We start from the raw sequence: 24,470 nt of genomic DNA, 5'->3' as shown, positions 1-24,470 counted from the left end.
CAAGGACTCAGAAAACAGATAAATGAGAAGGCGCCTTTGAGAAAGAATTAAAACCAGAAGTATTTCAATGGCTTTATTCCAGCCCCAAAGCAGGGTGGATTTTCTTGTGCCGCCACCCACATGCAGGATGAGAAGGTCAGAAGTCAAAACTCGCAGTTACAGGGAAGTCAACCCCTGCCAGGCATGTTGATGTAGATTTTGTCATCTTCTGGGGGTGGGGGAGAGAAAACATGAGGCCTGACCACCCACCTCCCACCCACACCTCCACCCCCTTGGGGACCCCTAGCCTCAGGGGTTTTCTCAGGAGTTCCCCCAAGCACCGCCCCCAGGGTTTCCCCGGAACCTCGAGGGCTTGCCCAAGGGGGGCCCCCACCCTGGGGACCCCCTCCCCAGGGACATCTTGTCCCTTTAGGCCCAGCCCTGTCCCCATTCTCACCTTGGGTGGGCCTGCTGCGTAGGCGAGCACACACAAACACCACCACCACAATTAGCAGTGACACAACAGCATCCGCAGCCACAAGGCCTGCCAGGAGTGGCAGAGAGAGGGGCCCACATCCGGAACAGGAACCTGAAGGGTGGGGACCAAGACAAGAGGCAGCTGAGGGGGGTTCCAGATGCTCAAGGCTGGGCTTCAGGCATATGATGCAAAGGAAATCCCTTTGAGGGTGGGTGTCCCAGAATTCCTGGGGAAGGAAAGGGGCGATGGAGATTCAGAGAGAAGCTGGGGATGTCCTATAGCTTCCAGGACTGTGCTTTGGGCACAGTGAGTACCCCTGAAGACAGGTCGGGGGGTTGGCGCATTGTTGGGCCTTCAGTTTGGTGATGAGGATGGTGACATGGGGACCCAGAGAGGGCTGCAGATCCTCCGGCGGCTCCAACTTGAGGATGAGAAGTGAGATTCAGGACTCACAGGCCACACTTTAGGAATGGAAGCAGGACCTGAAGTGATGCTGCAAAGGGGAGGGAGTGTTGACTTCTCACCTGGGGTCATCTGAGCTGTAGCCACTGTGGAAGGAGAGGGAAGGCAGATCAGTGGGCAGAGGTGGTTCTCAAAACAGGGTGCAGGGAAAGGAGATGCCCTGAGAAATAACCTCCACTCCGGAGAGATCAAATGAGAAGAGGGGCCAAGTGGGAGGGGAGTGCCCAGAGACCCAGAGAGAGACAGGAAATCAGAAGTAGTGGCAGAGACGCAGCAGTAGAAAGGGATGGACAGGCAGCCATCCAAATTCAGCTTCCCTTCCCAAAGAATCGGCCCAGAAGTTTATTTCTGGAAAGGAAAGGGCACTGAGAGAAGGACCCGCCCTCAGCACCCCTCCCTTCAGATGCCACCCCAAACTGTCCTGTTCACAAAACTCTAACACCACCCCCCCCACAGCCCCCGTAACCACTGGCTTCACCTGGGAGCAAAAGCAGGAACAGGATGTTGCCTGGCAGGACCATGGTGGGCTGGGGGCTGGAAGGGACCTCTCAAAGGGCTTTGGTCCAGAGAAGTCCTGAGGAACAATGGGGGAGTGGAGAGGCAGCAATAGCGGATGTCACCCTGCTGGTGACAAGGCCACCTGCTTCCTGTGTGTCTGTGTGGGAGGGGGAGAGGTGATGGATCCCTCTGACTGCCTTCAGGGACAAACCAGGGGGAGGGTCAGAGAGACCAGGGAGGCTGCTATGATTGTCCAGGTGAAACGTGACAGGTAGACCAGGGTGTGGGCACTGGGGAGATTCTGGCAAGATTTTTAAAGTAGAGACGACAAAACTTGCTGACGGAGTGGATATGAGTGTGTATGAGAGAGAGGGATCCAGGATGACCGAAGATTCTGGTCTGAGCAACTAAGGACAGAGAATCCTTTGATAGGATGGAGAAGGAGGGAAAGTAGGTTTAGATGAAAAAGTGCCCGGGTTTGGTAAACTGAGTTGGAAATGCCTGATAGAACTCCCTGTGGTGAAGCTGAATGACCACAGCGGCCTCTTTTGAGTTCATGGGATGTCTGGTCTGGAGATGTAAATTTGGGGACTGATGGCTCATGGATGGTATTTAAAGCCATAAGACTGGATGAGATCATCAAGGAAGTGAGTAGAGACACAGGAGCAACACTGCCTCCCCCAGCACCAAGAAAGGGTGAAGAGGAGTAAACAGGCAGGGAAACGGAGGGAGCAGCAAGTGAGGGAGGAGAACTAGGAGAGCACAGTCTTGAACGCAGGGGAGAAATGTGATTTACATGGAAACCAAGATGGGAACTGAGAAACGAGCCTCCCACTGGAATGACAGCCTGCTCGAGGGCTGGGAATTCCTGCCTGCTTAGTTCACAGCTACACCACAGCACCCAGCAAAGTGCCTCCCTTGCAGTAATAAATTCTTTTTAACGACGAATGAACAAATGAGAACTGGCCTCTGAAAAAGACGGTGATGTGGGGAAGAGGGGAAATTTGAGTTCACCTATATTACTCTTACCTACAGACCTTTCCTGCCTTGAGACCAAGGAGTCCAGAACCCCAGCCCCCTTCTCCCTGGACCTGGTATTACTGGCAGCGTCCTCCCACCCTCCACCAGCCCAGGGCCTTGAAGTTAAGGCCTCCAACATCCACTTGGACAAAGATTCAGAAATTCTGGTCCCCAGTTCCCTCCTCCTTCAGGAGTCCGCCACCCTCTCAGGGTGCCTCTGAGGCACCTTCTCCCTCAGACCAAAGATAGGGTTCCCAATTCCTCTTTCCCAGGAGACTTCGGAGTCGGGCCTTCAAAATGAGCTCCGCCCATTCAGACACCAGATTCGCTCGAGCGCACCGCGGGGACTCCCGGGCTTGTGGGCGGGGCCAGACTCCGTTTAAAAACTAGCGGGGGGACCCGGTCCAAGATCGGGGACCCGGCGGCGGCTCCGCGGGGAAGCAGCGAGGCTGGCGCAGCGCCGAGGCCGGGGCCCTGGGGGCCCGCAATCAGCACCACGGAATCCCCGAGGTAAGTGGGGGGCGGGGAGGTGAAGTACGCTCGGCCCCTAAGAGAGGGGCTGGAGAAGGGACTCCTGAAGTTCGGAGGGACGGAGATGGACATCAGGAGTGAGGGGTCTAGCATCAAGCTGAGAGTGAGAACCCAACGTGTGCAGGGGGCAGAGGGTGCAGAGTCCTGGGTCGTGATGCAGGAGCGGCTGGGATTCTGGGCTCCGAGTCCGGAGAGCTAAAGGACTGGGGATCCGGAATCTTAGGTCCCGGGGGTGAAAGTGCTGGGAGGCCCCGAGCCCTGCCGGAGTCCTAGGAGGAGGGACTGGCGACCCAGCCGCCATACTCGAGAAAGAGGCTGGATTGAGTCCTTGGGGGTGTTTGAAATTGGCCAAGGTCTGGATAGGCAATGTCCAAGGCTTGGCTGCAGGGATGCTCTCTGCCCATGATCCTGCCCCCCACCCTGGGATTTCCCGAGTCGCCGCCCGGCCCGGGTCCCCGGGCTTAGCAGGAATTCCCCATGTGCGGGGATTCCACGAACGCCACGCTTGGCCACGCATCGTGTTTCGGAGCCGGACACCTGGTGTATGGGGTAGAGAGGAAGAGGGAGATGGAAGATTCCCTTGCGTGAGCGCCGTGACGTCAGCGCGTCGCGTCTGGGCTGTTTCCGAGTCCGCCCTCCCGCGCTTAACCCTTTTTCCGCCCGAACCGGGTGAGGGCCAAGGGCCCAGGCCTCTGCGGTCGCGTGAACAAGGAGTCTGGAAACTGGGAGCTGAGGCCCGGACTCCTGGGTCCTGGGGTAGCAGTTGAGAGTCTCCCAGACTCCTGTGGGGTGAGGCTTGGACTCCTGGGTGTGAAGAAGGGGGCGAGGTCCGAACTTTTGGGTCCCTGAAGAGCCAGGGGACTGTTGAATTCGTGGTTCCTCAGGGAGAGGGGCTGTGGAGTAGGATATCTGGTTTCCCGAGGAAAAGTATCAGGGCAGCTTCTAGGGCAGGGAGATTTGGGAACCCGGATGTGCGTCTCTGTGAAGGGAAGCCCGGCATCCCCCCGAATTCCTCAGGACTGGGAGATCTGGGGGGGCGGGGGGGTGCGGTGGGATTTTACACGGAAGTGGCGGTCAGAGGGAGGGGGGCTGCAGAGCGCGCCCTCCACCCCCTTCCTTAGTTTCCACGACGCTGGTGGAAAGTTGGGTCAGAGGGGAAAGTGCGGAGCAAAAGGAAGGAAACGGCGGAGGCGGCTGCGGCGCCGCACCCGAAATCGTAGACTGGCTTTGGAGTTCTCAGGCGACAGCAGTGTGCCAGTTTTTTCCGCGCGGGAGGGCGAGGAGGATGTTCAGATCCACTCCCCCGCGCGTTTGGGTGACTTAAAGACCCCTGATAACTTCACTCCCTCCTCACCCCGCAGTGAGCCGGAATGAGCGCAGCCATTGCCCGTCACAGACGGTGAAGAAGCTGCTAGAAGAACAGAGGCGCCGCCAGCAGCAGCCAGACGCCGGTGGGCTACCGGTGAGCCCCAGGACGCCCTATAAACTACAACTCCCGTGAGGCCGTGTCCTGGTGGGCAAGGGCCCTCAGGGCTGACGAGACATGTAGTTCTGACTTAGATGCCCTGTAGGTGGGGTATGGGTGCCGCGGAGTCTGCTGGATAAATTCCCCCTTGTTTCTTTTTGTTTTGGCCTCTACAGGGACAGTTCCCACCTCCCCTGGCCCAGCCCCTGACTTCATCTGTGAATGAAGGTGAAGCTGGTAAGTCTAGAAACTCACTGGGTTCCCTCAGGGACTCAAACATCCCCACTCTTAGAACTTTCTAAAACTTAGATGTTAGGCCCTCATTCTTGCTGAGACCTGGTAGAAGTTTTATCTCCCAGATTCTCTGGAGCTCAGTAGTTTATGCACGTAGTCCTGGGGCCCAGGCTCCCAACCTGGAGTCTAGGCCCTCACTCACTCAGTGTTCAGGCATTTAGGCTCCCATAGTCCAGACCTCCAGCCCTTTGTTGCCCCAGAAGTACTAGCTTCCTGTATCCTGGGGACACTGGGCCCTCATACAGCTCCTGTCTGGGCTTCCGCTTCCCTCACTCTAGTAACCGGGCCTGCCCCTGCTCCTTCTCTCACACACAGGCCATACTCACTTCCCAACACACCAGGAGACTGTGGGTTCTGGACTTGGCAGCCTGGCGCCCCCCACTGGCTTTGTAGACTGGGACCCCAACACACATGCTGCCTACACGGACAGCCTCTACTCTTATCCTGCTTCTGCTGCTGAAAGTTTTCTGACTCCTGACTTCTACTCACCCTCGGACCCAGGGCGGCCGTGTTCATTTCCCCTGGGGATGGAGGTGAGACTGACAATGGGAACTGGATGCTGAAGGGTCCCTGAGATGCCCAGTTGCCCTTATGCAGCACAGCATTCTGAGATGTCTGGGTTAGGAACCCATTCCTCAGATGGGCAAAACTGAGGCCCAAAGGTCCAGGGTTACTGGCCGCAGATGGAACATCCAGCCACTCTGCCTAGCACTCTGTATGTATATGTGTGTGGTGGAAAGAGGGAATTCTCAGCTGACTGGCTCTCCCCACCCTCGGTACCCTTCAGGACCCCCTGGACACTCGGCTCTATGCAGACCCTTCCCTGCCACAGGCAGGATCCTGGAGGGCTTCTGGGCTTCCCTCAGGACCTCCACAGTTGCCTCCTGTGGTCACTGGACCATCCCTGGACACTGCCCGTGCTCACATGCTGGCTCTAGGGCCCCAAAAGCTGCTGGCGCAGGATGAGGAGGGAGACACGTGAGTACAGGGTAGTGGAGTCTGTGGGCTCCCTGCTCAGCTGGGGTGCTGTGCTCATTGCTACCCCCAACCTGTCCTCAGGCTTCTGCACCTGTTTGCGGCGCGGGGGTTGCGCTGGGCAGCATACGCCGCAGCTGAGATGCTCCAAGCATACAGACATCTGGACATTCGTGAGCATAAGGGCAAGGTAAGGGCTGGAGGCTTGGTCTCCTGGATCTGAGGACGAAAGGGCTGAGGGCCTGGGTCCCTGGTGTTCAGAGGGTAGAGAATGGGGGCCCCAGACTGACCTTTCCTGACCCTGCAGACCCCTCTTCTGGTGGCTGCTGCTGCCAACCAACCCCTGATTGTGGAGGATCTACTGAACCTGGGAGCGGAACCCAATGCCACTGACCATCGAGGACGTTCTGTCTTACACGTGGCCGCTACGTATGGGCTCCCAAGAGTCCTCTCGGTATGTCCGTTTGGCAGATGGGATGAGTGGGATGGGCTCGATTGCCTAGATCCTGACTTCCAGGGCTACATGGCCTGGAGAGACTCTAAGCCAGCTCTCTGCCTTCTCCTCCAGGCTGTAATTAACTCAGGGGTTCGAGTTGACATAGAAGCCAGAGACTTTGAGGGTAAGTTGAATGGTGGGCAGGGCATTGTGGCAGGTGGGGCTGGGTCAGGGGAGTGCTCCAGATACAGAGTCCTCACTGTCTCTGCTCTGCAGGCCTCACCCCACTCCACACAGCCATCCTGGCCCTCAACGTGGCTATGCACCCACCTGACCTATATCCCCCAGTACTGAGTACCCAGGCCCAGGACAGGCTGGCTTGCGTCAAGATGTTGCTGCACATGGGTGCTGATCACACCAGCCAGGTGAGCTGGGCAGTGGACAGCTAGCCCCCAGGAGGGCATGTGGGATGGGAGCTCTTGAATGTCCAAGAAGGCTAAATAAATGCTGACTTGCCCTTGTCAGTGGCGTGAATTTAAACACGCTATTTCACTTCTCTGTGTCCCAGTTGTCAACTGGGAATAATATTAATGATTTTAGCTTATATTTATCAAGCACTTAACTATTATTAAACACTGAGTTTCACTGATTAGCTAATTGAATCCTCACAAACATTCTTTGATGTGTGTGCTATTAGTGCCTTCTCCATTTTAATGATAATGAAACTGAGGCTCCAGGACTCAAAAATCTTGTACCTTGTAAGTGTCAGAGAGGGAATTCAAGCCCAGGTGTCCTGACCCTAGAATCCAGCTCTTAATACATATATTCTCCTCCTTCCTGACAGTAGCTCCTTCAAAGGCTGGCTGAAAGAATTACACATCCACTCATTGTTTTGGATTTTTTTTGTTTTAGTTAAAGAACTTTGAACACAGATAAAGTACAGAAAATGATATTGATACAATAAACTCCACCTTGTTGCTGTTGTTAAGTCGCTTCAGTCATGTCCAACTCTGTGCGACCCCATAGACAGGAGCCTCCCAGGCTCCCCCGTCCCTGGGATTCTCCAGGCAAGAACACTGGAGTGGGTTGCTATTTCCTTCTCCAATGCATGAAAGTGAAGTCGCTCAGTCGTGTCTGACTCTGCGACCCCATGGACTGCAGCCCACCAGGCTCCTCCATCCATGGGATTTTCCAGGCAAGAGTACTGGAGTGGGGTGCCATCGCCTTCTCTGAAACTCCACCTACCCAACATAAATAACCAGCAACTCAAAGCTAGTCCTATCCCATTCGCTTCTCCACTTGCCTGTATTATTTTTAAGTAAATCCAAGCTTATAATTTTATGGGTAAAATTATACCTATAAATATTTGTCCTAAAAGATAAGAATTCTTTTTAACCTCAGTACCATTATTCCACCTTAAAAAAGTTAACAGTCTCATAATACCAAATATTTTGTGTTCAAATTTTTGTTTGGCTCTAAAGTAACATAAGGGCTTCCCAGGTGGCACAGCAGTAGAGAATCTGCCTGCCAAGCAGGAGACGAGGGTTCGATCCCTGGGTTGGAAAGGTCCCCTCCAGAAGGAAATAGCAACCCACTCCAGTATTCTTGCCTGGAAAATCCCATGGAAGAAGGAGCCTGGCAGGCTGTAGATTCTGGGGTCACAAAGATTCTGACACAACTTAGTGACTGAGCATGCAAGCAAGGTAACATACATTTATTTTTTTCATTAAAAAAATAAACCAAAAAAACTACGATCCAAATAAAGCCCACACATTGCAATGATATATCCTTTTTTTTTCCTTTTTAAAAAATTTTTTATTGAAGTATAATTGATTGACAACGTCGTGTTAGTTTCAGGTATACAGCATAGTGATTTATTTGTACATATATATATACATACTCTATTTCATATTCTTTTCCATTATGGTCTATTACAGGATGCTAAGTCTAGTTCCCTGTGCTACACAGTAGGACCCTGATTGTCTATTTTATATGTAGTAGTTTGTTTCTGCTAATCCCAAACTCCTAATTTATCCTCCCCAACCCTGTTTCCCTTTTAGTATGTTTTCTATGTCTAAACACACAATTTTCCATGTTTATTATCATTAGGGATTCTTTGAAGGCACATAATAAAGTTTCATTGTGGAAAATGTCTTTATTTGCTTCAAAATATGAAGAGAGCTACTCAGTATGGAAATAGATATAGGGTTAGGTAGTCCACTGATAAATGCTTCTCAGCTCCCATCCTTGTAGATAAAATAGTCCATGTGAGATGTGGGTGCATTTTATTGTGTTCAATAGAATGTGGGCCGGCCAGGGCAGCTACTAGTCCAGAAATCCAGAGAGCTACTTTGGAGGACTAGAAAAGGAGTCTTTTTCTCAATGATACCTGGGCTGGAAAACTGCCTTAATGAATATACAGTTCAGTGGTGCTTATGATCTGAATGTGTGCTTGTGTTCGCTCAATTGCTCAGTTGTGTCCAACTCTTTACAAGCCCTTGACTGTAGCCCGCAAGGCTCCTCTGTCTGTGGGATTTTCCTGGCAAAAATACTGGTGTGGGTTGCCATTTCCTCCTCCAGGGGAAGTGGGTTGCGATTTCCTCCTCCAGGGGATCTTCCCAACCCAGGGATCGAAACCATGTCTCTTGTGTCTCCTGCACTGGCAGGCAAAGTCTTTACCACTGCTCCATGATCTGAATGGCACCCCCTTAAATCTGGTATTCCTGTAGAGTGCACAGTGCGTGCAACTGTATAATGCACATATGCTGCTGCTGCTAAGTCCCTTCAGTCGTGTCCGACTCTGTGCGACCCCATAGACGGCAGCCCACCAGGCTCCGCTGTCCCTGGGATTCTCCAGGCAAGAACACTGGAGTGGGTTGCCATTTCCTTCTCCAATGCATGAAAGTGAAGTCGCTCAGTCGTGTCCGACTCTTAGTGACACCATGGACTGCAGCCTTCCAGGCTCCTCTGTCCATGGGATTTTCTAGAGTACTGGAGTGGGGTGCCATCGCCTTCTCCGATGCACATATGGGTGCTTGCAAAAGAGGAACAGAGTCTCTAAAGGCTCTTGGGTTCCATGGCTGGAGGCCTGGGTATGAGGACTGGCCTGACCTCTGCCGTTTCCCTCTCCACAGGAAATCAAGAGCAACAAGACTGTTCTGCACTTGGCTGTGCAGGCTGCCAACCCGACCCTGGTTCAGCTGCTACTGGCACTGCCACAGGGAGACCTGCGGGCCTTTGTCAACATGAAGGTAGGGGCCTGGGCTGGAACGTGCAGATTGGGTGAGATGTGGCAGAGATGGGCAGCTGGGTGCTGGGGGTCCTGTGGGCTGTGGCTGTGGAGGGGACGATGTATAGGATGTGGACCTAGACCTGAGGCACGTGTTGGGCATAGACAGGGCTATATGGAATGTGGTGTGGAGCAGGGCTCTGGGACATGAGAGGGGACATGTGGGACGTGAACGTGGCAATATAGAGAGTGTGAGGCCGAGAGCCCTGGCCAGCTGAGTCTGCATCCTTAGCAGTCCTCCCTTCACTGTCTCCAGGCCCATGGGAACACCGCCCTCCACATGGCAGCCGCCCTGCCCCCTGGGCCGGCCCAGGAGGCCATTGTGCGGCGCCTGCTGGCAGCTGGAGCGGATCCAACACTGCGCAACCTGGAGAACGAGCAGCCTGTCCACCTGCTACGGCCTGGGCCGGGCCCCGAGGGGGTGAGTGCTGAGCCAGCCCTTATTGCAGGGTGAACCTCTGACCCCATCCATTCCTGACTTTAGAGGGTGACTTGTGGTCTCAGGAGGTGACCTTGATCCTTCTCCAACCCCAACTTCAAAATGTGACCTTGAGAGACTTCCCTGGCAGTCCAGTGGTTAAGACTTCCCACTTCCGCTGCAAGGGGTTTGGGTTTGATTCCTGGTCTGGAAACTAAGATCCCACATGCCGTGCAGCACAGCCAAAAAACAGAAGTGACCGTGGACCTCAGTGTCTGCTCCCCTGCCTGATAAGGTGACTCCGCCTGATCTCTATTTAAACCCTGACCTCAGAGTATGACCTCTACTTTTAACCCTGAATCTTGACCTTAAGGTGTGACCTTTGATCCCCAGGATAACCTCCAGCCCCCTGACTTTTAGTCCTGACCTCAGAGTGGGACTTCTGACCCTCAAATGTGACTGACTCCTAGTTTCTCCCCTTGGACTCCCAGTCCTCAATGCTAATCACAAGGTGGGAACTCCCAGCCAGCAACACCTTTGCTCAGGAGCCTTGATTCATTGTGTGCACGAGGCTTCACCCCCATTCCCACGCATTTGACCTTCAAATCCATCTGACTCGACTCACTTCTTTCTAACCCCCAACTTCACAGGGTGTGCCTGCCCCATCTCTCCCTGCAGCCTCTCAAACTTCTTCCCCGTCTTGTTTTGTCCACAGCTCCGGCAGCTATTGAAGAGGAGCCGAGTGGCACCCCCAGGCCTGTCCTCTTAGGACGCAAACCCAGAACCTGGACTGATTTTCCAGTCCCCACCGTCCTGTGGGACAACCAGCGTATGCTAATGTTGCAAAGCCGTGATTATGTGGACAATGTCCAGCCTTTGGGGTCTTACATTAAAACCCCAAAATGGCTGCTAGGGGGTAAACAGTCCCCAATATTTGGGGCGGTATGATACCCCTCTCCCACCCACAAGGAGCCCCCTTGATGATTTCTGTGAAATCGAGGCCCCTTGATTGTTTCTGTGAAACATCCTAGATAGCCCCACCCTTTCCCCAGCAGGATCTTTCGGGGTCCCCTCTGCTAACTCAGCTCTTTACATCTGGAACCCCAGATATAACTCCCTTACGTGTTACTTGGAGTACCCCCCGAAACAGCTTCTCGTACCATCCCATTAGAGCTCCAGGATGACCCAGTGACCTCCCCGGGACCCAACCCCTTCAGGTCCATAACCCTGAGACGTAGGAAGGACTCTCCTAAGTTAGGGTCCCCTAGGTCTTTTCAAGTCAGAACTCAACCAGGCCCCTGTCCCAGACATCGGTATTTCCAGTGAATCCCCTCCCTTCTCTGAAACTCCCGATTAAACTCAACCTGGACTGGAACCATTCCTCTCTAATCACTCATCATTGGTGCAGGGAAGCGACTGAGGAGCTGTGTTTGGGTGAGCGTGTCTGGGTGGGCTGTTGTAGCAGACACCGTGGGGGGGCCAAGTCCACATCCTGTCACCCTCCCCGCTCAACGCCTGGTCTGACGGCCAGGGCCAGCACGCGAATCTTTGCCTGTGGGCCTTCTCAGACCACTGGTGCCCGCTTTGCGTCTTCCCACTCCAGTAGCCCTCAACCAGTGACTGAAGGGAGATGGTATGTAAATACTCCAGGCCCACCGCATCAGTGGGGTTAACTGTATGTGTTCTACACGGGCTTTCAAAGTTCCCTGATGGGATGAACCTCCAGTTCTCTACTCAGTGGTTCTGGCTTGCTAACATGCCCTTTTGTGGCAGCTTTTTCCCTTTTCTGTGCCACTTCCTGCTTTCTCCACCAGTATTTTCCACCCCTTTCAGGTAATCATGTCCTCAAATCCTTGCCTCAGCCTCTGCTTCTGGAGAAACCTTAACTAAAGACAGAAGGCCTGGTCCACAATGCCTCTTCTCATATCTGCCCCACAGCCTCTGCTCTGGCCTCCATTCCAGTCTCATCCCTCCAGAAAGCCCTCTGACCCACGTTAGCCCCCACTGCTTGGAGCCTCTCACAGACAGCAAACCAAGCACATTTGAGGGTGCGGGCCAGTGTCTCTACCCCAAGACCTAAGGCTTAAAACAACCACCGCTTTTTATGGCCATGAGTTTGCAGGCTGGGCAGGGCTGAGCTGGGCAGTTCTGCTATCTTGCTTTGGTCACTCGTGTGGCTGCAGTCAGCTGGAGGCCTGCTTGGGCTGGGCAATGGCACTCATGTCTCAGAGTTTGGGCAAGATGGCTGAAACCCCTGAGAGTGAACTGAGCATCTCTCTGGTCCCTCCAGGAGGGTAGGAGGATCCCTTCACATGGTAACTCCAAGAGAACAAGCCCCTGCTCACACCATGCTTGCAGACACCACACTGCTCAAAGTCCGTCACGTGGCCAAGCCCAGAATCTGTGGGGAGGAGGGTACTACCCAAGGACAAGAAGACGGAGGTGAGGTCATTGGCGGTGCCAGTGCAAGCCTCCCACATCAGCTGCTTGGCACCAGCACGTCAGCGCCTCTGTGTGTACTCACATACTGGCAGCTGACCCATGAAAAATTCATAGAAATATGTCATATTTCATCAGTTCTAAGGAGAACTTAACAGGAATTCATCTTACAGTCAATTATGTGACCTAGTTTAATGTCAGCATGTTTTTCCTTTGTGGTACACAAAATAATGATATTTATTTTTGATAGTATCTTAGATTCTGTTGACATATATGTATCCCAACATGTTTCAAAACACACACATTCACACACACAGACACCGCTAACGATAACATGTCTGTATGTGTGTTTGTTGCGCTCTGTTGTGTCCGACTCTGTGACCCTATGGACTCTGGCCCACCAGGTTCCTCCATCCATGGAATTTTCCAGGCAAGGATACTGGAGTGGGTTGCCATTTTCTTCTGGCAGGCAGATTCTTTACCACTGAGCCACCTGGGAAGCCCAACATATCTCTAAGAAAACTGCTTTAGTAAAAGAAGAATTAAATTGCTTTCAATGGGAAAATAAGAGTGGCTTAGGGACACAAGAGCATCAAATAAGCAATAGTAAAGTTATTTTTCCTGCTGGAATTTCAATAAAACTGTGTTTTTAAACTAATTACTCAAGTATATCCATTAAAATGCAAATATTCTTAAGGAATTATGCACCGAGCATATTGAGCAAAACGGCCTTTCATTTTCTATCCCACCTGCTCAGAGCTCCTTACCCAGTGTTTGCCTGTTAATCACCCTTGGCTTTGAAAATAGAAAGGCAGGTTTCCCCCTGATTGTAGTGCTAGTTATAGATTTCTGACCTGATGTTAAAACCAGATCAGAATGATGTTTCTAACATCATGGGTTCTTTTTTGGACCACACTGCAAGGAATGTGGGATCTTAGTTCTTCAACCGGGGATCAAACCCGTGCCCCCTTAAGTGGAAGCACGATGTCACACTACTGGGCCGCCAGGGAAGTCCCAGAAACTGCTTCTTAAACTGTAACATTGTATCCAACTTGCATCATGTAGACATCTTTCTCCCAATACTTTTCACGTCTATATTTAATATACACGACCTATATTTATATATATATATTATGTAGAGCTCACCAATGTGAGCTCATTGGTCCTTTGGGAAAAATAGAAATACTGCTCCCTCCCTTAGGTCTGTCAGAAAATTGTGCTATCCTGATATTGGGACACAACATATTACTGCCATCTGCTGGGAAGCTGTGGTAAAAATGCAATCTGCAGTGTCTAGGTGGAGAAGGTGATGGCATCCCACTCCAGTACTCTTGCCTGGCAAATCCCATGGACAGAGGAGCCTGGTAGGAGATGAATGGTACCACTTGAAATTTTGCAGTGAGCAACCTGAACACCATATGGGACATACATGGATTATTAGCCAGGAGGTTAGCAAAATGGCCAAGAGTGTGGGCACTGGAGCCAGGTTTTCTGGGTTGAATTTCTAGCTCCAACACTTCCTAAATGGCGACCTTGAGAATGTAATGAAATATTTCTTTGCCTCCATTTCCTAATCTATTAATGAGGATAGTTGTAGTACCTACTTCATGGGGTGATTAAGTGTGCCAATGCATGTAAAGCCCTGGATCAGTGCCTGCCACAGGGTACTATATGAGTTTGCTCCCATGTCATTTTAGAATTTATTCAACAAATACGAAGTGCTAGGCACAATTCCAATGTCTCAACAAACATTACTCCTTTTAATCCTCATAACAACCGTCTTGAAACAAGTATAGAGGGATAGCTCTGGCATGTCACAAAATGGGATGCACTCGCAGACAACACATAAGCCTTACTGGGACACGTGGTTGAATTTCCACACTCCAGGGGGATTCCTATCGCCTCCCCAAGAAGGGATGAAGACTTAGGAATGGGAAGTACGGTTCAAGATTCCCTGTCCTTCACTGAGCTCACAGGTCAGGGATGGATGTTGTATGTGACTGTGTATGAGCAGAAGGCAGGGGAAATTTGCAAAGTCTCCTCTGAGTCCTTGCTGAAACCAAGCTGATACTGGCCTAGAAGGGGCAGTCCATTCAGTACCACGGAAAGCTCCTGGGTGGGCGGGAGAGCCTATCCTAGATTCTGGACCCCGCCCCCTTCCAAGGTCCCGCCCAAATTTAAAGATCTACCCGGGTGGTAATGAATCCGCCTGCCAAAGCAGGAGACACAGGAGAGGCAGGTTCCATCCCTGGGTTGGGAAGATCCTCTGGAGGAGGAAATGGCTACCCACTCCACTATTCTTGCCTAAAAAATCCCAGGGACAGAGGAGCCTGGCAGGCTACAGTCCACGGGGTTGTAGAGAGTCCAACACGACTGAGTAACTAAGCACACAGTTTAAAAATGTGAAGGAGGTCTGGGTGGGGCTGCACACCAATGTCCAGAACTGATTACACCCTCATTCCCCCAGACAGACAAAGGATGGCCTGGTGGGGAAGAGGACTTTATTGGGATATTAGTGGAGGACACAGGGGAGGATGAATTCCAGGGAACAACAGACACTGGGACCAAGCTGCTGGTCACCTTAAGGACAATAAATTAATGTACAAAATAAATTAAAGTGAGGAGGTCTCAAGGAGGTGGGGAGGGCAGCTGGGAATACCCAGGGATTTCTTAGGGATGGAATTTGGAATTGGAAACGGGAAATAAGAATTTCCAGCCCCATCACAAAGGGTCTGAAATGAACTTTTTCACCCTCTCCCCCAGGCTGGGAGTTAGGGTTCAGGGGTTCCAGGAAGAGGGAAGGTCTGGGCTCAGCTGAAGGGGTGAAGGGGGTTGGTTCAGGGTCGTTCCTCCAGGAAGCGGTAGGTGGGGTTCTCATAGCCATGACGCTGCAGTTCACGGAGCTGCTGCTCCTCCAGGGTCAGCATGGGGTCCACCTGCAATGGGGGCAGGGGTGGGAAAGTGGGCTGTAGGGACCCAACCACAGATCTCCCAGGCTCTGGGGCTCCTCCCCACTCCAGGTCTTTGTGCCCCTTACCTCCACCACTCCATGGCTGATGGCCCCATAGGGCTTCTTCCGGCGCAAGAGCAGCAGGGAGAGGACGATGAGGGAGCCCCCGCCGGCTCCCATGATCAGCAGACCGGACACGGCCTCTCGGGACACGCCTGTGCCAGCTGGGGCCTGCAGTGGGAGGAGAGGGCACCGGGGTCATCTTTGAGGCTGACCAGGGCCCTGTGTGGCTTTGGGAGTCACAGTCTAGCCACTGACCTCTTCACCTCTCCCCCTAAGTACCCTGAATATTCCTCCTCTTACCAGCTCGTCCCTCTGAATCTCCGATGAGTGGAAAGGAAAGCCCCTTGGAATGGACACATTCACCTGGGGGAGTAGGAGGTGTCAGGAGTCTGGGTTCAAGCCAACTCCTCCCCTGGGCCCAGCAGGGCATCCCCCCGCCCTCTTCTCCCCTAGGACCCTGAAGTGCAACTCCTCAGTCCCTTCTTCCCTCCGAGGCCAAGGAATTCAAGCCCCCCGCGTGCTCCTCCTGAAGACCTAAGAATCCAGGACCCCCTCCCGCCCTGCCTCAGGTGCCCACAGGTCTGACTGGCTTACCTTCCGTTCGTACTGCTCCAGGGGAGTCATCTTGTCTTTCCCGGAGGATGCGGCATCTTGTTCTGTGGACCCTAACCCCCAAATCCTATCTCATTCCTGAGAGTCCAGAATGGTGATACCCCTGCCTGAGGAAGGGGTCAGAGGGGCACCAGACCCCACGCCAGGAGGCCTGGGGTTCCCAGTATGTGGGCCCTTTTCCACTCTGGGCTCAAGGACTCAGAGGGATGTGGTGACCAGGGGCTACTCTGTGAGCTACTCACCTTTGGGAAGGGCCATGGGGGTATCTGCTGGCAGCCAGAGGAGACAAGACAGGCGGAACCGTGAAGAGAGGAGAGCATCACTGAAGAAAGTGTGGGGACACCCCCTCCCGGGGGCCGAGGAAGGAGGATCGAGGACCCTCCAGAGGCCTCCAAACCTTAGACATTCCTTCCCACCCTCTACTGCTCACCCGGTGGCTAAGACACCTCCAGACTTTAGGGGATTAGAATTGAGATTGAGGGCCTGGCCCCCAAGGTCCGCAGTTATGTGCATTTGGGGTAACTTACCACCCTTGGGATCCAGGGGCTGTAGCCCACTCTTGTCCTCACTGCTGCCCCCTGGGGCAGGGGCTTCCAGCTCACTGGGGCCCAGGTGTTCAGAGTGGAGGAGTTCCTCTGAGTGGAACATGCAGAGAGGGGGTGGTTTCATGAACACAGGGATCCCCAAAACAGGATGGTGCCTGTTAGGGTGAATGAATGGCACCCTAACAACAGCATGATTGGGGGGAGCCATATGTGAGATGTGGGAAAACAGGGAGCTGAATGTTGGAGAAGCGAGGTTGAAGTTCAAGAGAACGGCCTCCTCAGGACTTCCCTGGTGGTTCAGTGGCTAATGTAGGGGTCCAGTTTCAATCCCTGGTCAGAGAACTAGAATCCACATGCTGCAACTAAGAGGCCACGTGCCGTAACTAAAGATCCTGCATGCCACAGCAAAGACAGGGTGTAGCCAAATAAATAGAGAATGGCCTCCTTACAGAGCAGGAGAATTAGGGAGAGCCAGGAGGAAGTTACAATAGATCTAGGGGCCCTGGGGGGGTTGCACTTCCTGGTATTCACGCCTTTGAATAGATCCCACAGTGTAAATCTGGCTTGGGTTTGTGACTTGCTTTAACCAAGTGGGCCCAGGTCTTAAGAAGACCTGACAGTTTCTACTTCGGTGCTTTGGGGAGCTTGAACCACCACGGAAGTCCATGTGCCTTGCTGGAGAGACCGCATGAAAGGGTTCCATGGAGAAGAGAGGCCTCTCTGGAGGGAGGGAGGCTCATTCGTGCCAGAGTCCTAGCTCCTAGCTGACCTGCTAGCCCAAGGTAGCTACACGCTTGCCTACTGACAAGACCCACAGAAGAAGCACCCAGCACAACCCAGATGGCAGAATCATGAGCAGTGAAAATGACTGATTTAAGCCACTAAGTTTGTGTGTGTGTGTCGGGGTGGGGGGATGGTTGTTACATAGGAATAGATAACTGAAATGGCAGGGGAGTCAAAGGTTGGGGGCTCATGGTCAGGCACTCACGGATCTGGGGCCGCAACTCCTGAGCCAGGCGGGGGTTTTGGTCAAGCAGCCCCAGGCTCTGATTCATCCTTTCCTCAATTACCTGAAGGTGGGTCTGCACCTGTTGGGGAGTGAGTGTGAGGGATGAACTGAGCCGTGTGGGCTACAGAAGGGGAAACTGAGGCAGGGTGAAGGAGGAAGGTCAGGAGGGTCCCAGGAATAGTAGCACCTACAATGGACAGGAAGGAGGGTACAGGGGCCAGGAATTGGGCCATAGGGGGTGGGAAACTGGATGAAGAGAAGCAAAATACAATGAAAAGGAAAAGATGGATGGGAGACAGGAGGTGAGAGTCTTGGGAAGGAAAGCAAGGAAGAAGGAAAAGGAGTAGCTGCTAGGAAAAGCTGGGCACAGGAGGCACGGTGAGTCTAGGGTATGACTATGGTATAGAAGACAGCAAGAGGAGATGAGTTGGGGGAGAGGCAGAAAGTAGGGTCTGAGGAGTAGGAAGCAAGGTTTGAGGGGGTCTGGAGAAGGAAGTAGAATTGGAGTCATGTGGGGACTTCCCTGGTGGTCCAATGGTTAACTGTGCCTTCCAAGGCAGGATATGTGGGTTTGAGCCTTGGTTAGGAAACTAAGACCCCATGTGCTACAGGGTGTGGCCAAAAATTAAGAATAAATAAATATAATTTGTTTCTATTTAAACAAATTATAACTTGCTATAATTAAAAATAAATGAATAAATAAATTTTAAAATAAATAAATTATAATTTGTTATAATTAAAAATAAATAAATATAATTCATTATAAAAAGTTAGAAATGATGTGGTTCAAGGGCAAGGCCTGGAGCTCAAGAGTATGGAATCAGTATTGTTGGACAGGAAGAGAGTATCCGAAAAATAAGAATTAGGATCCAAAGGCACTAAACAGGGGTTTTAGGGAGAAACAAGCAGAGTTAGGGAAGCAGGAGCGTTGAGGGACGGGAACAGGGTTCCAGGCACAGGAGGGGGATTCTAGGACAGGAAATAAGAATCCAAAGGGCAGCAAGTGGGAATTCAAGAACAAGAAAGGGGTCAGAGGCACAGGGGGTGGTGGAGGCAGTGTTCCAGGGTCAGGAACTAGGGATCTGAGGGATTAGAATGGGTCCCAGGCACAGAAGGGGGGATCCAGGGAGAGGAAGGAGGTCCAAGGGGCAGATAGAGGGTCTGAGGGACTTCCTGGTAGTCCAGTGGTTAAGAATCCACCTGCCCATGCAGGGGACACAGGTTCGATCCCTGGTCTGGGAAGATCCCACATGCCCTGAGGCAGCTGGGCTGGCGCACCACAACTGCTGAACCCCCGGGCTATAATTACTGCAGCCCGCACGCCTCGAGCCTGTGCTCCACAACAAGAGAAACCGCTGCCGTGAGACGCCCGAGCACCACGAGGAAGAGCAGCCCCCACTCGCCACAGCTAGAGAAAGCCCTTGCACAGCAACAAAGACCCAGCTCAGCCCCACAGAGACAGATGCATAAATGAACTGCTAAAAAAGAAAGAGGGTCTGAGGGGCAAGAGAAGCATCTGAGGGATGGGATCCAAGAGACCAAGGTCCGAGGGATGGCAGAGCGTTTGGAGCTGGAAGAGCTGAGCACCTGGAAGCGCATCTGCTGGGCCTTCTCGGGGTCCACGGCGGCCACGTGCTGGTAGTGCCTCAGTGTGTGCCTCTGCTCCTTCTGCTCAGCCCGCAGGTAGCGCCGCAGGGCCAGCAGGACCCGCTCCGGCTGTGGAAGGGATAGAGGCTGCCCAGGCCCGTCCCAGCCCTCTCCACCCTCTACCCTCCGCCCACCCCCCACGGCTCCCGTACCTGAGGCGGATCCCCCTGCAGCGCCGCCAGGAAACCTTCCAAGGCGGCCCGGCGCTGGTCATTGATCAGGGCAATAACTCGGGTGGCATGGGTCTCCACCAGGCGCTGTCGCTCGCTGGACACCTGCTCCTCCAGGGTCTGCAGGATGGACTGGAAGTGCTGGTGACGGGGTGGGCACAGGGTCAGGTAAGAGGCCCAGCTGGATGAAACCCAGGTCAAAGGAAGTCTGGAAAGGGAGGGCTATTGGACCATAAGTGGGGTGGGATGCCGTGGATCCAGGCCTAGGCAGAGTCGACCTGGGGTGGGACTGGAAGACAGGAGACTGGCTGGAGGGGCCAGGTAGAGTAGGGGCAGAACCAGCTCTACTGGGAGCCCGGGTGAAGCCCACTGTATCGGTAGGAAGAGTGTAAGAACAGAGCCTGTGAAGCTGAAAGGGACCAAGTATTGCAGGAAAGGTGGCCTTAGGCCTGGGCAGGGCCCTCTGGAGACAGGCTGTTAACTAAATAAGCCTGAGTGGAGCGGGGGCAGGAGTCAGGGAATGGGGCTAAGCTGAGCTGGGTCTACACAGGGTAGGGCCGTGCCAAGGTGAGGCTGAGAGAGGTGGCTGGGAGAGTGATGAGGCTGGGTCTACTGAGGAGGGATTGGGTAAAAGTGAGATGAGAGGGGCAGGACCAGAGTCGGGGGTGGGGGGGCAGGGCTGAGCATCAGAGAGAGGCTGAAAAGGACTTGGCTGTGTCTGCGGGCCCCAGCTTGGGAGAGGTCTCCAGAGCCAGCCCTCAGAGGTTAGGATCAGGTTAAGACAGGGTAAAATATGGCCAGTGGGAGGAGGAGGAAGAGGAAAGCAAAGTCAGATTGGATGTAGGTCAAGAGAGGCAGAGCCAAGGGTAGGGGTGGGGCCAGGAGAAGCCTGTATCAGTAGGAAGAGGTGAAACTGAAAGAGGCCGGAAAAAGCCTGAGCCAGGCTGAAGCTCATTACACCCCAGGTAGTGGATAGGCCCAAGTACCCAAGCAGGACACTCTGGAGGCTGTCCTACCTCATTCAGGGCCTGTCTGTCAGCTTTAGGCAGGTTCTTGGACTGGTTGTCAGCCATGGCCCACTCACGCATCACCTGGGAAAGGGGAGCTTCAGGATCCTAGAAGCCACTCAGCTGTACCCAGTTAAGTCCCCACATCCCATCCTTCTTCAGAGTCTCCAGATCCCTTAAGTCCCGCGGCCTCTTGGATCACCAAGAGAGAGAGGATTCGGGAGGCATTTAAAGTGGAAGAGTACCACGCATCAGAGTGTCCATGGAATCTGGCGGTGTCTCAATGGGACTCTAGGTGGCTTGGGGATCCTTGGTCATCTTAGGGGTGGGTGGAGGGCTGGGGGATGATGGAGGCTGGGGGAACCTTGAGAGGTAGTCTCAATGTGTCCCTGAGCAATTTCCTGGTAATTAGGGAGCTCTGTGTTATGGGGGATCCTGGGGCCCCCAGTACCATCACCTCATTAATCTGGCGCATCCTGCGCTCCTCCAGGTCCATCTTGGCCCTCAGGAAGCCTTCATGCTCACTGATTTCTCCAGGCATGCCAAAGTACACGTCCACACCATCTGTGGGTCTCGGGGTGGGAGTCACTGCAAGGCCGGGAATCCAGGAGTCAGCCTGAAGCCCAGCTCCAGGTCAGCTTCCCTTCCCAGAGAACTGCATTTCCTAGAGCGCAGTGGAGACCCCTGTGTGTTCACTTCAACCATAGCTGCTGCCTGGCATCACAGATGTGGTTCTGAATTGGACCTGTTCTTGCAAAGTTTGGGAATCTATCACACTATCCTTCAAGCTTTCCACCAAATAATCCTTCAGACATACCAAATGGCTCCTTCACTCCTGAGTACTCCCAAACCACCCTTACCCTTTGCTTTCCTCACAGGGTGGCCCTTCCACCTCTACTTTATCCAAAGCCATTTCCATCCCTCCCATTTCCCCCCACAGGGCTTCTCCCCAGCAGGTCCCTTCTCAAATGCCCCTACACCAAAGCTCTCTTAAATCATCCTCCTTCTAGGGTGGAGAGGGTGGGGTTTAGAGATGGCTTCACCTTTGCTGACCCCTGCAGGGGTCTGGGAGCTTGAGGGTGGGACTCTGTCCTCCTCCTCCTCCTCCTCAGCTCGTGGGGGCTCCACAAAGTAATCATCTACTGGCTGCAGGAAGGACTCCTCCTCTTCCTCGTCATCACCCCTCTCAACTCTGCCTCCCGGGGGCCAGGACCGGGTGGAGGGGTCACTGAGGGAGCAGAAGACCCAAGAAAATAAGAACCTGGGTCCAGGTCCCCAGGCTTCCATCTCCTGCCTCAGGAGCCTGGAGGACTGGGCCTGGAAGGTTCCTTCTCACTCACCCGATTGCTGTCCCAGATGGGTTGGGGGTCACTGGAGGTGGGCAGCACACATATTCCACACCTCGGAACCGATCTGTGCCACAGGGCAAAAGCATGCCTGAGCCATGCAGGATGAGGCCCTGGGAGCTGCAGGCCTGTGGGAAGAGTGGGCATAGGTACCAGGACTGGGGAGTAAGGAAGGGTGGAGGGGGAGCCTGGATGCCTGAGTCTGAGGACCTGATGGGGCTTGGAGCCTGGATTCCTGGTTCTGTCCCGCTGGGAAGAGCAGGCTGAGGCTCAGACTCAGGTTGTGGAGGAGGAGGGTGTTAGGGGATTGGAATCCTGGGTTCTCGGGAGGGGTGGGAGGATGAGGGGCTGAGTCCTTACTTCCAGTGCTTCCTGCTGCCTCCGGGCTGAACTCTCGCACTGGTCCATGCGCTCCTGGTGCAAGAACCGGCAGCCTTCAGGCACCAGCAGGGCCTCGCTCACGAATTCGCCAGCTGGAAAATGGGCGGCATCGGTGTGAGACACTCCCATAGCCACCAGCCCTACCCACTCCCCCCACCCCAGAATCCAGATCTTTTATCCTCAGAGGCTTCTGTCCCACTGTGGACTCAGGCACCTAGCTTCCTAATGTGAGCCTGAGACCAGGGCCATACTCTCACCCGCTGGGGACTACCACCCAACCCCCCACCTTCCGTTCCCCAACCCGAAAGCCTGTGACTCACGCAGGCAGTGGAAAGGCACAACTTGGTGGTGGGGGTGGGCACAGTGGCCACCCCGGGCACCCCCGCACCATTGTTCCATGGGGATGGCCTGCGTCGCCTGCTCCACACGGGCAATCTGCAGCTCCGGGTACATCTGGGGGCACCGAGTCGGGGCGATTAGCCCTCTGTCCCTCCCCTACCAGGTGCGCTCCTGCGCCGGTGTGTCCCTTTTCAAGGCTCTAGTATTCGAAAGAACCACTCTTCCCTAGGCCCTGCTTCTCAGTAGAACAGGACTTAGATATCTAAGCCCCACCCGTCACTGGCACGCCCCTTAGTACCTCTCTCTTCCATCCTTAGGCTGCACCCCTTTGCCTGTCGGGTTTCTCTATGAAGGTCCCTCCATTACCCCAAAGCTGTCCTTCTAAGCCCACCTCTTTTCTAGTCGCTTCTGCCCCTTCCCCCAATCAAGTTCATCTCCCCATAGATTCCACCCTTCTTTAAGCCTCGCCTCTGGCCTCTCAGGATCCTTTCTTTTTGTGTTAGACTTGCTTTTTCATAGCCACACCTCCTAGCTTTCCACTCTCCCATTGGGTTCCATCCCTTTCCGAGTCACTCGAGTCCACGAGGTCTTTTTGTCTTAGCCCCGCCTCTTAATTGCCACGCCCACCTACACCTGCTCTTTAAAGTGTCCACCACATTGTTAAATTCCATCTCATCACTGGACACTGTCCTCAGCTGGCCATGTTTGCATGGTTCTTCTCTTTTCTTGACCTAGTTTCTCAAAAACAGGTAAGTCCTATCCTAACTTTGCCTCTTTGTTGGCCATGTCCCCTAGTTTCCCATGCCTTCTTGAACCCCTCATTTCCCCGGACCTTGCCTTTGCACGGCTAGCTTCTTAAGGGCAACCGGGTCCCAACTTGGACCCGCTTTTTTGCTGGCCACGCCCCTCTCAGTCGGTCCCGCCTACCTGTCTGCAGTACTCCAGCACGCGCTGCGGGTCCCGAAGACAGCGTCGTGAGAGCTGTGGGTCTGGTTCCCAGCGGCCGGTGCGCAGGTCCCGGTGAAGGGTTGGTCGCCCGCATAGTCCAGCCACCTGCGCAGACCCTGGGGCCTGGGGGTGGGGCGGAGGGATCAGCGAGGGCACGGGGGACGCTGACATGTGAGTCCCCCGGTCCTTTGCTCCCTAGGACCCAGATGGTCACACCCTCAGCACCAGCCCCCTCCATCAAGCGTCGCGCACCCGCCTCTGTGGAGGTTTGGTTCCCTGGGAAACAGCTCCCATTGGGCCGGGGGCCGCCCCAGCTCTGCCGTTGCTATGGCGACTCGGGGTCTCCCGGGATTCTCACGGCCTTGTTGCCGCGGAGACAAGCCCCGCCCTCACCCCAGCGCAGCCGCACTGGAGCTCGAAGGGGTTAAACTTGAATGGCGGGGGAGAAGGCCAGAACCCAGGCGTTCTGGCCCCTCCTCCCTCCGCCCCTAGCTCACACTCGCATCATTCTCTAGTGGAAAGACCACAAGGCCTGGCTTCAGGGCCCTGCAGGCCTGGACACTAAGTCCTTGGGGGATGGAGAGCTACATCCTGGGTTGGGGGGTCGGTGACTGGAGGTCTAGCCTCCTGGGTTCTGGGAGCCTTGCGGGAGCCTTCATATGGGTCCCGAGGATAAAAAGGGCCCAGATTCTTGGCTCTAGGTGCCTTGCTGCCCGGCGGGTCCTATTCAGATGGGCTGGGGCTGAGTCACCTAGGTCCAGAGTGTCTCAAGGGGCTAGACTTCGGGACGAGCTAGGGCCTGGACTTAGGGTTTTCTGAATGCCTAGTGCTGTTAGGGGCGCCTGAGGGCTGGCCACCTGGCTGAAAAGACTGCGCCTTCTGCTCCGGACCTATCCGCCCCGGGGTCCAGAGGCCCGGTCCCGCCCCTTCCCCCACCCCCTAGGGCCCGGCCGGGCCTCACCTCGGCTGCGCTGGGGCTCCCACCGGCCAGGTTCCCTTCGGCGAGCTGCACGCGCAGAAGCAGCAGCAACAGTGGCAGCAACCGCAGCAGCGGGCCCAGACCTCGAGCGGCGGGGCTGGCGGGCCCCATGTCCGGGCCCTCGAGCCCTCACGTCTCCAGCACTCCCGCCCGGCCGGGCCCCAGCGGTGACAGGAGCTCCCAGCGCCAC

The 24,470-nt window shown here is 54.2% G+C and overlaps 3 protein-coding genes across 5 annotated transcripts; 1 reads left to right on the top strand and 2 right to left on the bottom strand.

Annotated features, from left to right (window-relative positions):
* Nucleotides 1-103: 103 nt before the first annotated feature.
* Nucleotides 104-1,488, bottom strand: HCST (hematopoietic cell signal transducer). Its single transcript, XM_068991645.1, has 4 exons — nt 1,398-1,488; nt 982-1,005; nt 437-568; nt 104-208 (listed from the first exon to the last, which is right to left on the bottom strand). Exons 1-4 carry the CDS (start codon nt 1,438-1,440, stop codon nt 168-170), a joined length of 240 nt encoding a protein of 79 aa, XP_068847746.1. The 5' UTR covers nt 1,441-1,488; the 3' UTR covers nt 104-167.
* Nucleotides 1,489-2,871: 1,383 nt separating this feature from the next.
* Nucleotides 2,872-11,163, top strand: NFKBID (NFKB inhibitor delta). Of its 2 annotated transcripts, XM_068992056.1 has the most exons (12): nt 2,872-2,947; nt 4,330-4,430; nt 4,610-4,670; nt 5,043-5,260; nt 5,515-5,705; nt 5,787-5,892; nt 6,010-6,156; nt 6,271-6,322; nt 6,415-6,563; nt 9,273-9,389; nt 9,684-9,848; nt 10,561-11,163. In XM_068992056.1, the coding sequence occupies exons 4-12, from the start codon at nt 5,255-5,257 to the stop codon at nt 10,612-10,614; spliced, it is 987 nt and encodes a 328-aa protein (XP_068848157.1). In that variant the 5' UTR covers nt 2,872-2,947; nt 4,330-4,430; nt 4,610-4,670; nt 5,043-5,254; the 3' UTR covers nt 10,615-11,163. The 2 variants fall into 2 exon arrangements, with proteins under 2 accessions (XP_068848157.1, XP_068848156.1); XM_068992055.1 differs by lacking the exons at nt 2,872-2,947; nt 5,043-5,260 and having other exon boundaries at nt 3,948-4,430.
* Nucleotides 11,164-15,065: 3,902 nt separating this feature from the next.
* On the bottom strand, nt 15,066-24,391 carry APLP1 (amyloid beta precursor like protein 1). 2 transcript variants are annotated; one of them, XM_068992866.1, is made up of 17 exons: nt 24,263-24,391; nt 23,281-23,424; nt 22,335-22,467; nt 21,994-22,106; nt 21,628-21,761; nt 21,331-21,515; nt 20,745-20,875; nt 20,297-20,371; nt 19,263-19,421; nt 19,051-19,179; nt 17,443-17,542; nt 16,437-16,544; nt 16,152-16,178; nt 15,892-15,962; nt 15,598-15,660; nt 15,322-15,465; nt 15,066-15,220 (listed from the first exon to the last, which is right to left on the bottom strand). In XM_068992866.1, the coding sequence occupies exons 1-17, from the start codon at nt 24,389-24,391 to the stop codon at nt 15,122-15,124; spliced, it is 1,944 nt and encodes a 647-aa protein (XP_068848967.1). In that variant the 3' UTR covers nt 15,066-15,121. The 2 variants fall into 2 exon arrangements, with proteins under 2 accessions (XP_068848967.1, XP_068848968.1); XM_068992867.1 differs by having other exon boundaries at nt 16,152-16,175.
* Between the last annotated feature and the right edge of the window lie 79 nt (nt 24,392-24,470).

Source organism: Capricornis sumatraensis, chromosome 20 (assembly GCF_032405125.1).
Source record: "Capricornis sumatraensis isolate serow.1 chromosome 20, serow.2, whole genome shotgun sequence".
Taxonomy (NCBI): Eukaryota; Metazoa; Chordata; class Mammalia; order Artiodactyla; family Bovidae; genus Capricornis; species Capricornis sumatraensis.
The sequence above is the reverse complement of the archived record's forward strand: the minus strand, read 5'-3'. Positions and strand labels throughout refer to the sequence as shown.

Coding starts and splice junctions, on each gene's coding strand:
- HCST (XM_068991645.1), bottom strand. CDS start 1,440: ATGGTCCTGCCAGGCAACATCCTGTTCCTGCTTTTGCTCCCAG. Junction 1,006..1,397: donor GTTCCTGCTTTTGCTCCCAG/GTGAAGCCAGTG, acceptor CTCCTTCCACAG/TGGCTACAGCTCAGATGACC. Junction 209..436: donor ACGCAGCAGGCCCACCCAAG/GTGAGAATGGGG, acceptor CCCCACCCCCAG/AAGATGACAAAATCTACATC.
- NFKBID (XM_068992055.1), top strand. Junction 5,706..5,786: donor CAGGATGAGGAGGGAGACAC/GTGAGTACAGGG, acceptor ACCTGTCCTCAG/GCTTCTGCACCTGTTTGCGG. Junction 6,564..9,272: donor GTGCTGATCACACCAGCCAG/GTGAGCTGGGCA, acceptor CCCTCTCCACAG/GAAATCAAGAGCAACAAGAC.
- APLP1 (XM_068992866.1), bottom strand. CDS start 24,391: ATGGGGCCCGCCAGCCCCGCCGCTCGAGGTCTGGGCCCGCTGCTGCGG. Junction 21,762..21,993: donor GGCAGCAGGAAGCACTGGAA/GTAAGGACTCAG, acceptor CTCTTCCCACAG/GCCTGCAGCTCCCAGGGCCT. Junction 19,422..20,296: donor ACAGACAGGCCCTGAATGAG/GTAGGACAGCCT, acceptor CCCCGTCACCAG/CACTTCCAGTCCATCCTGCA.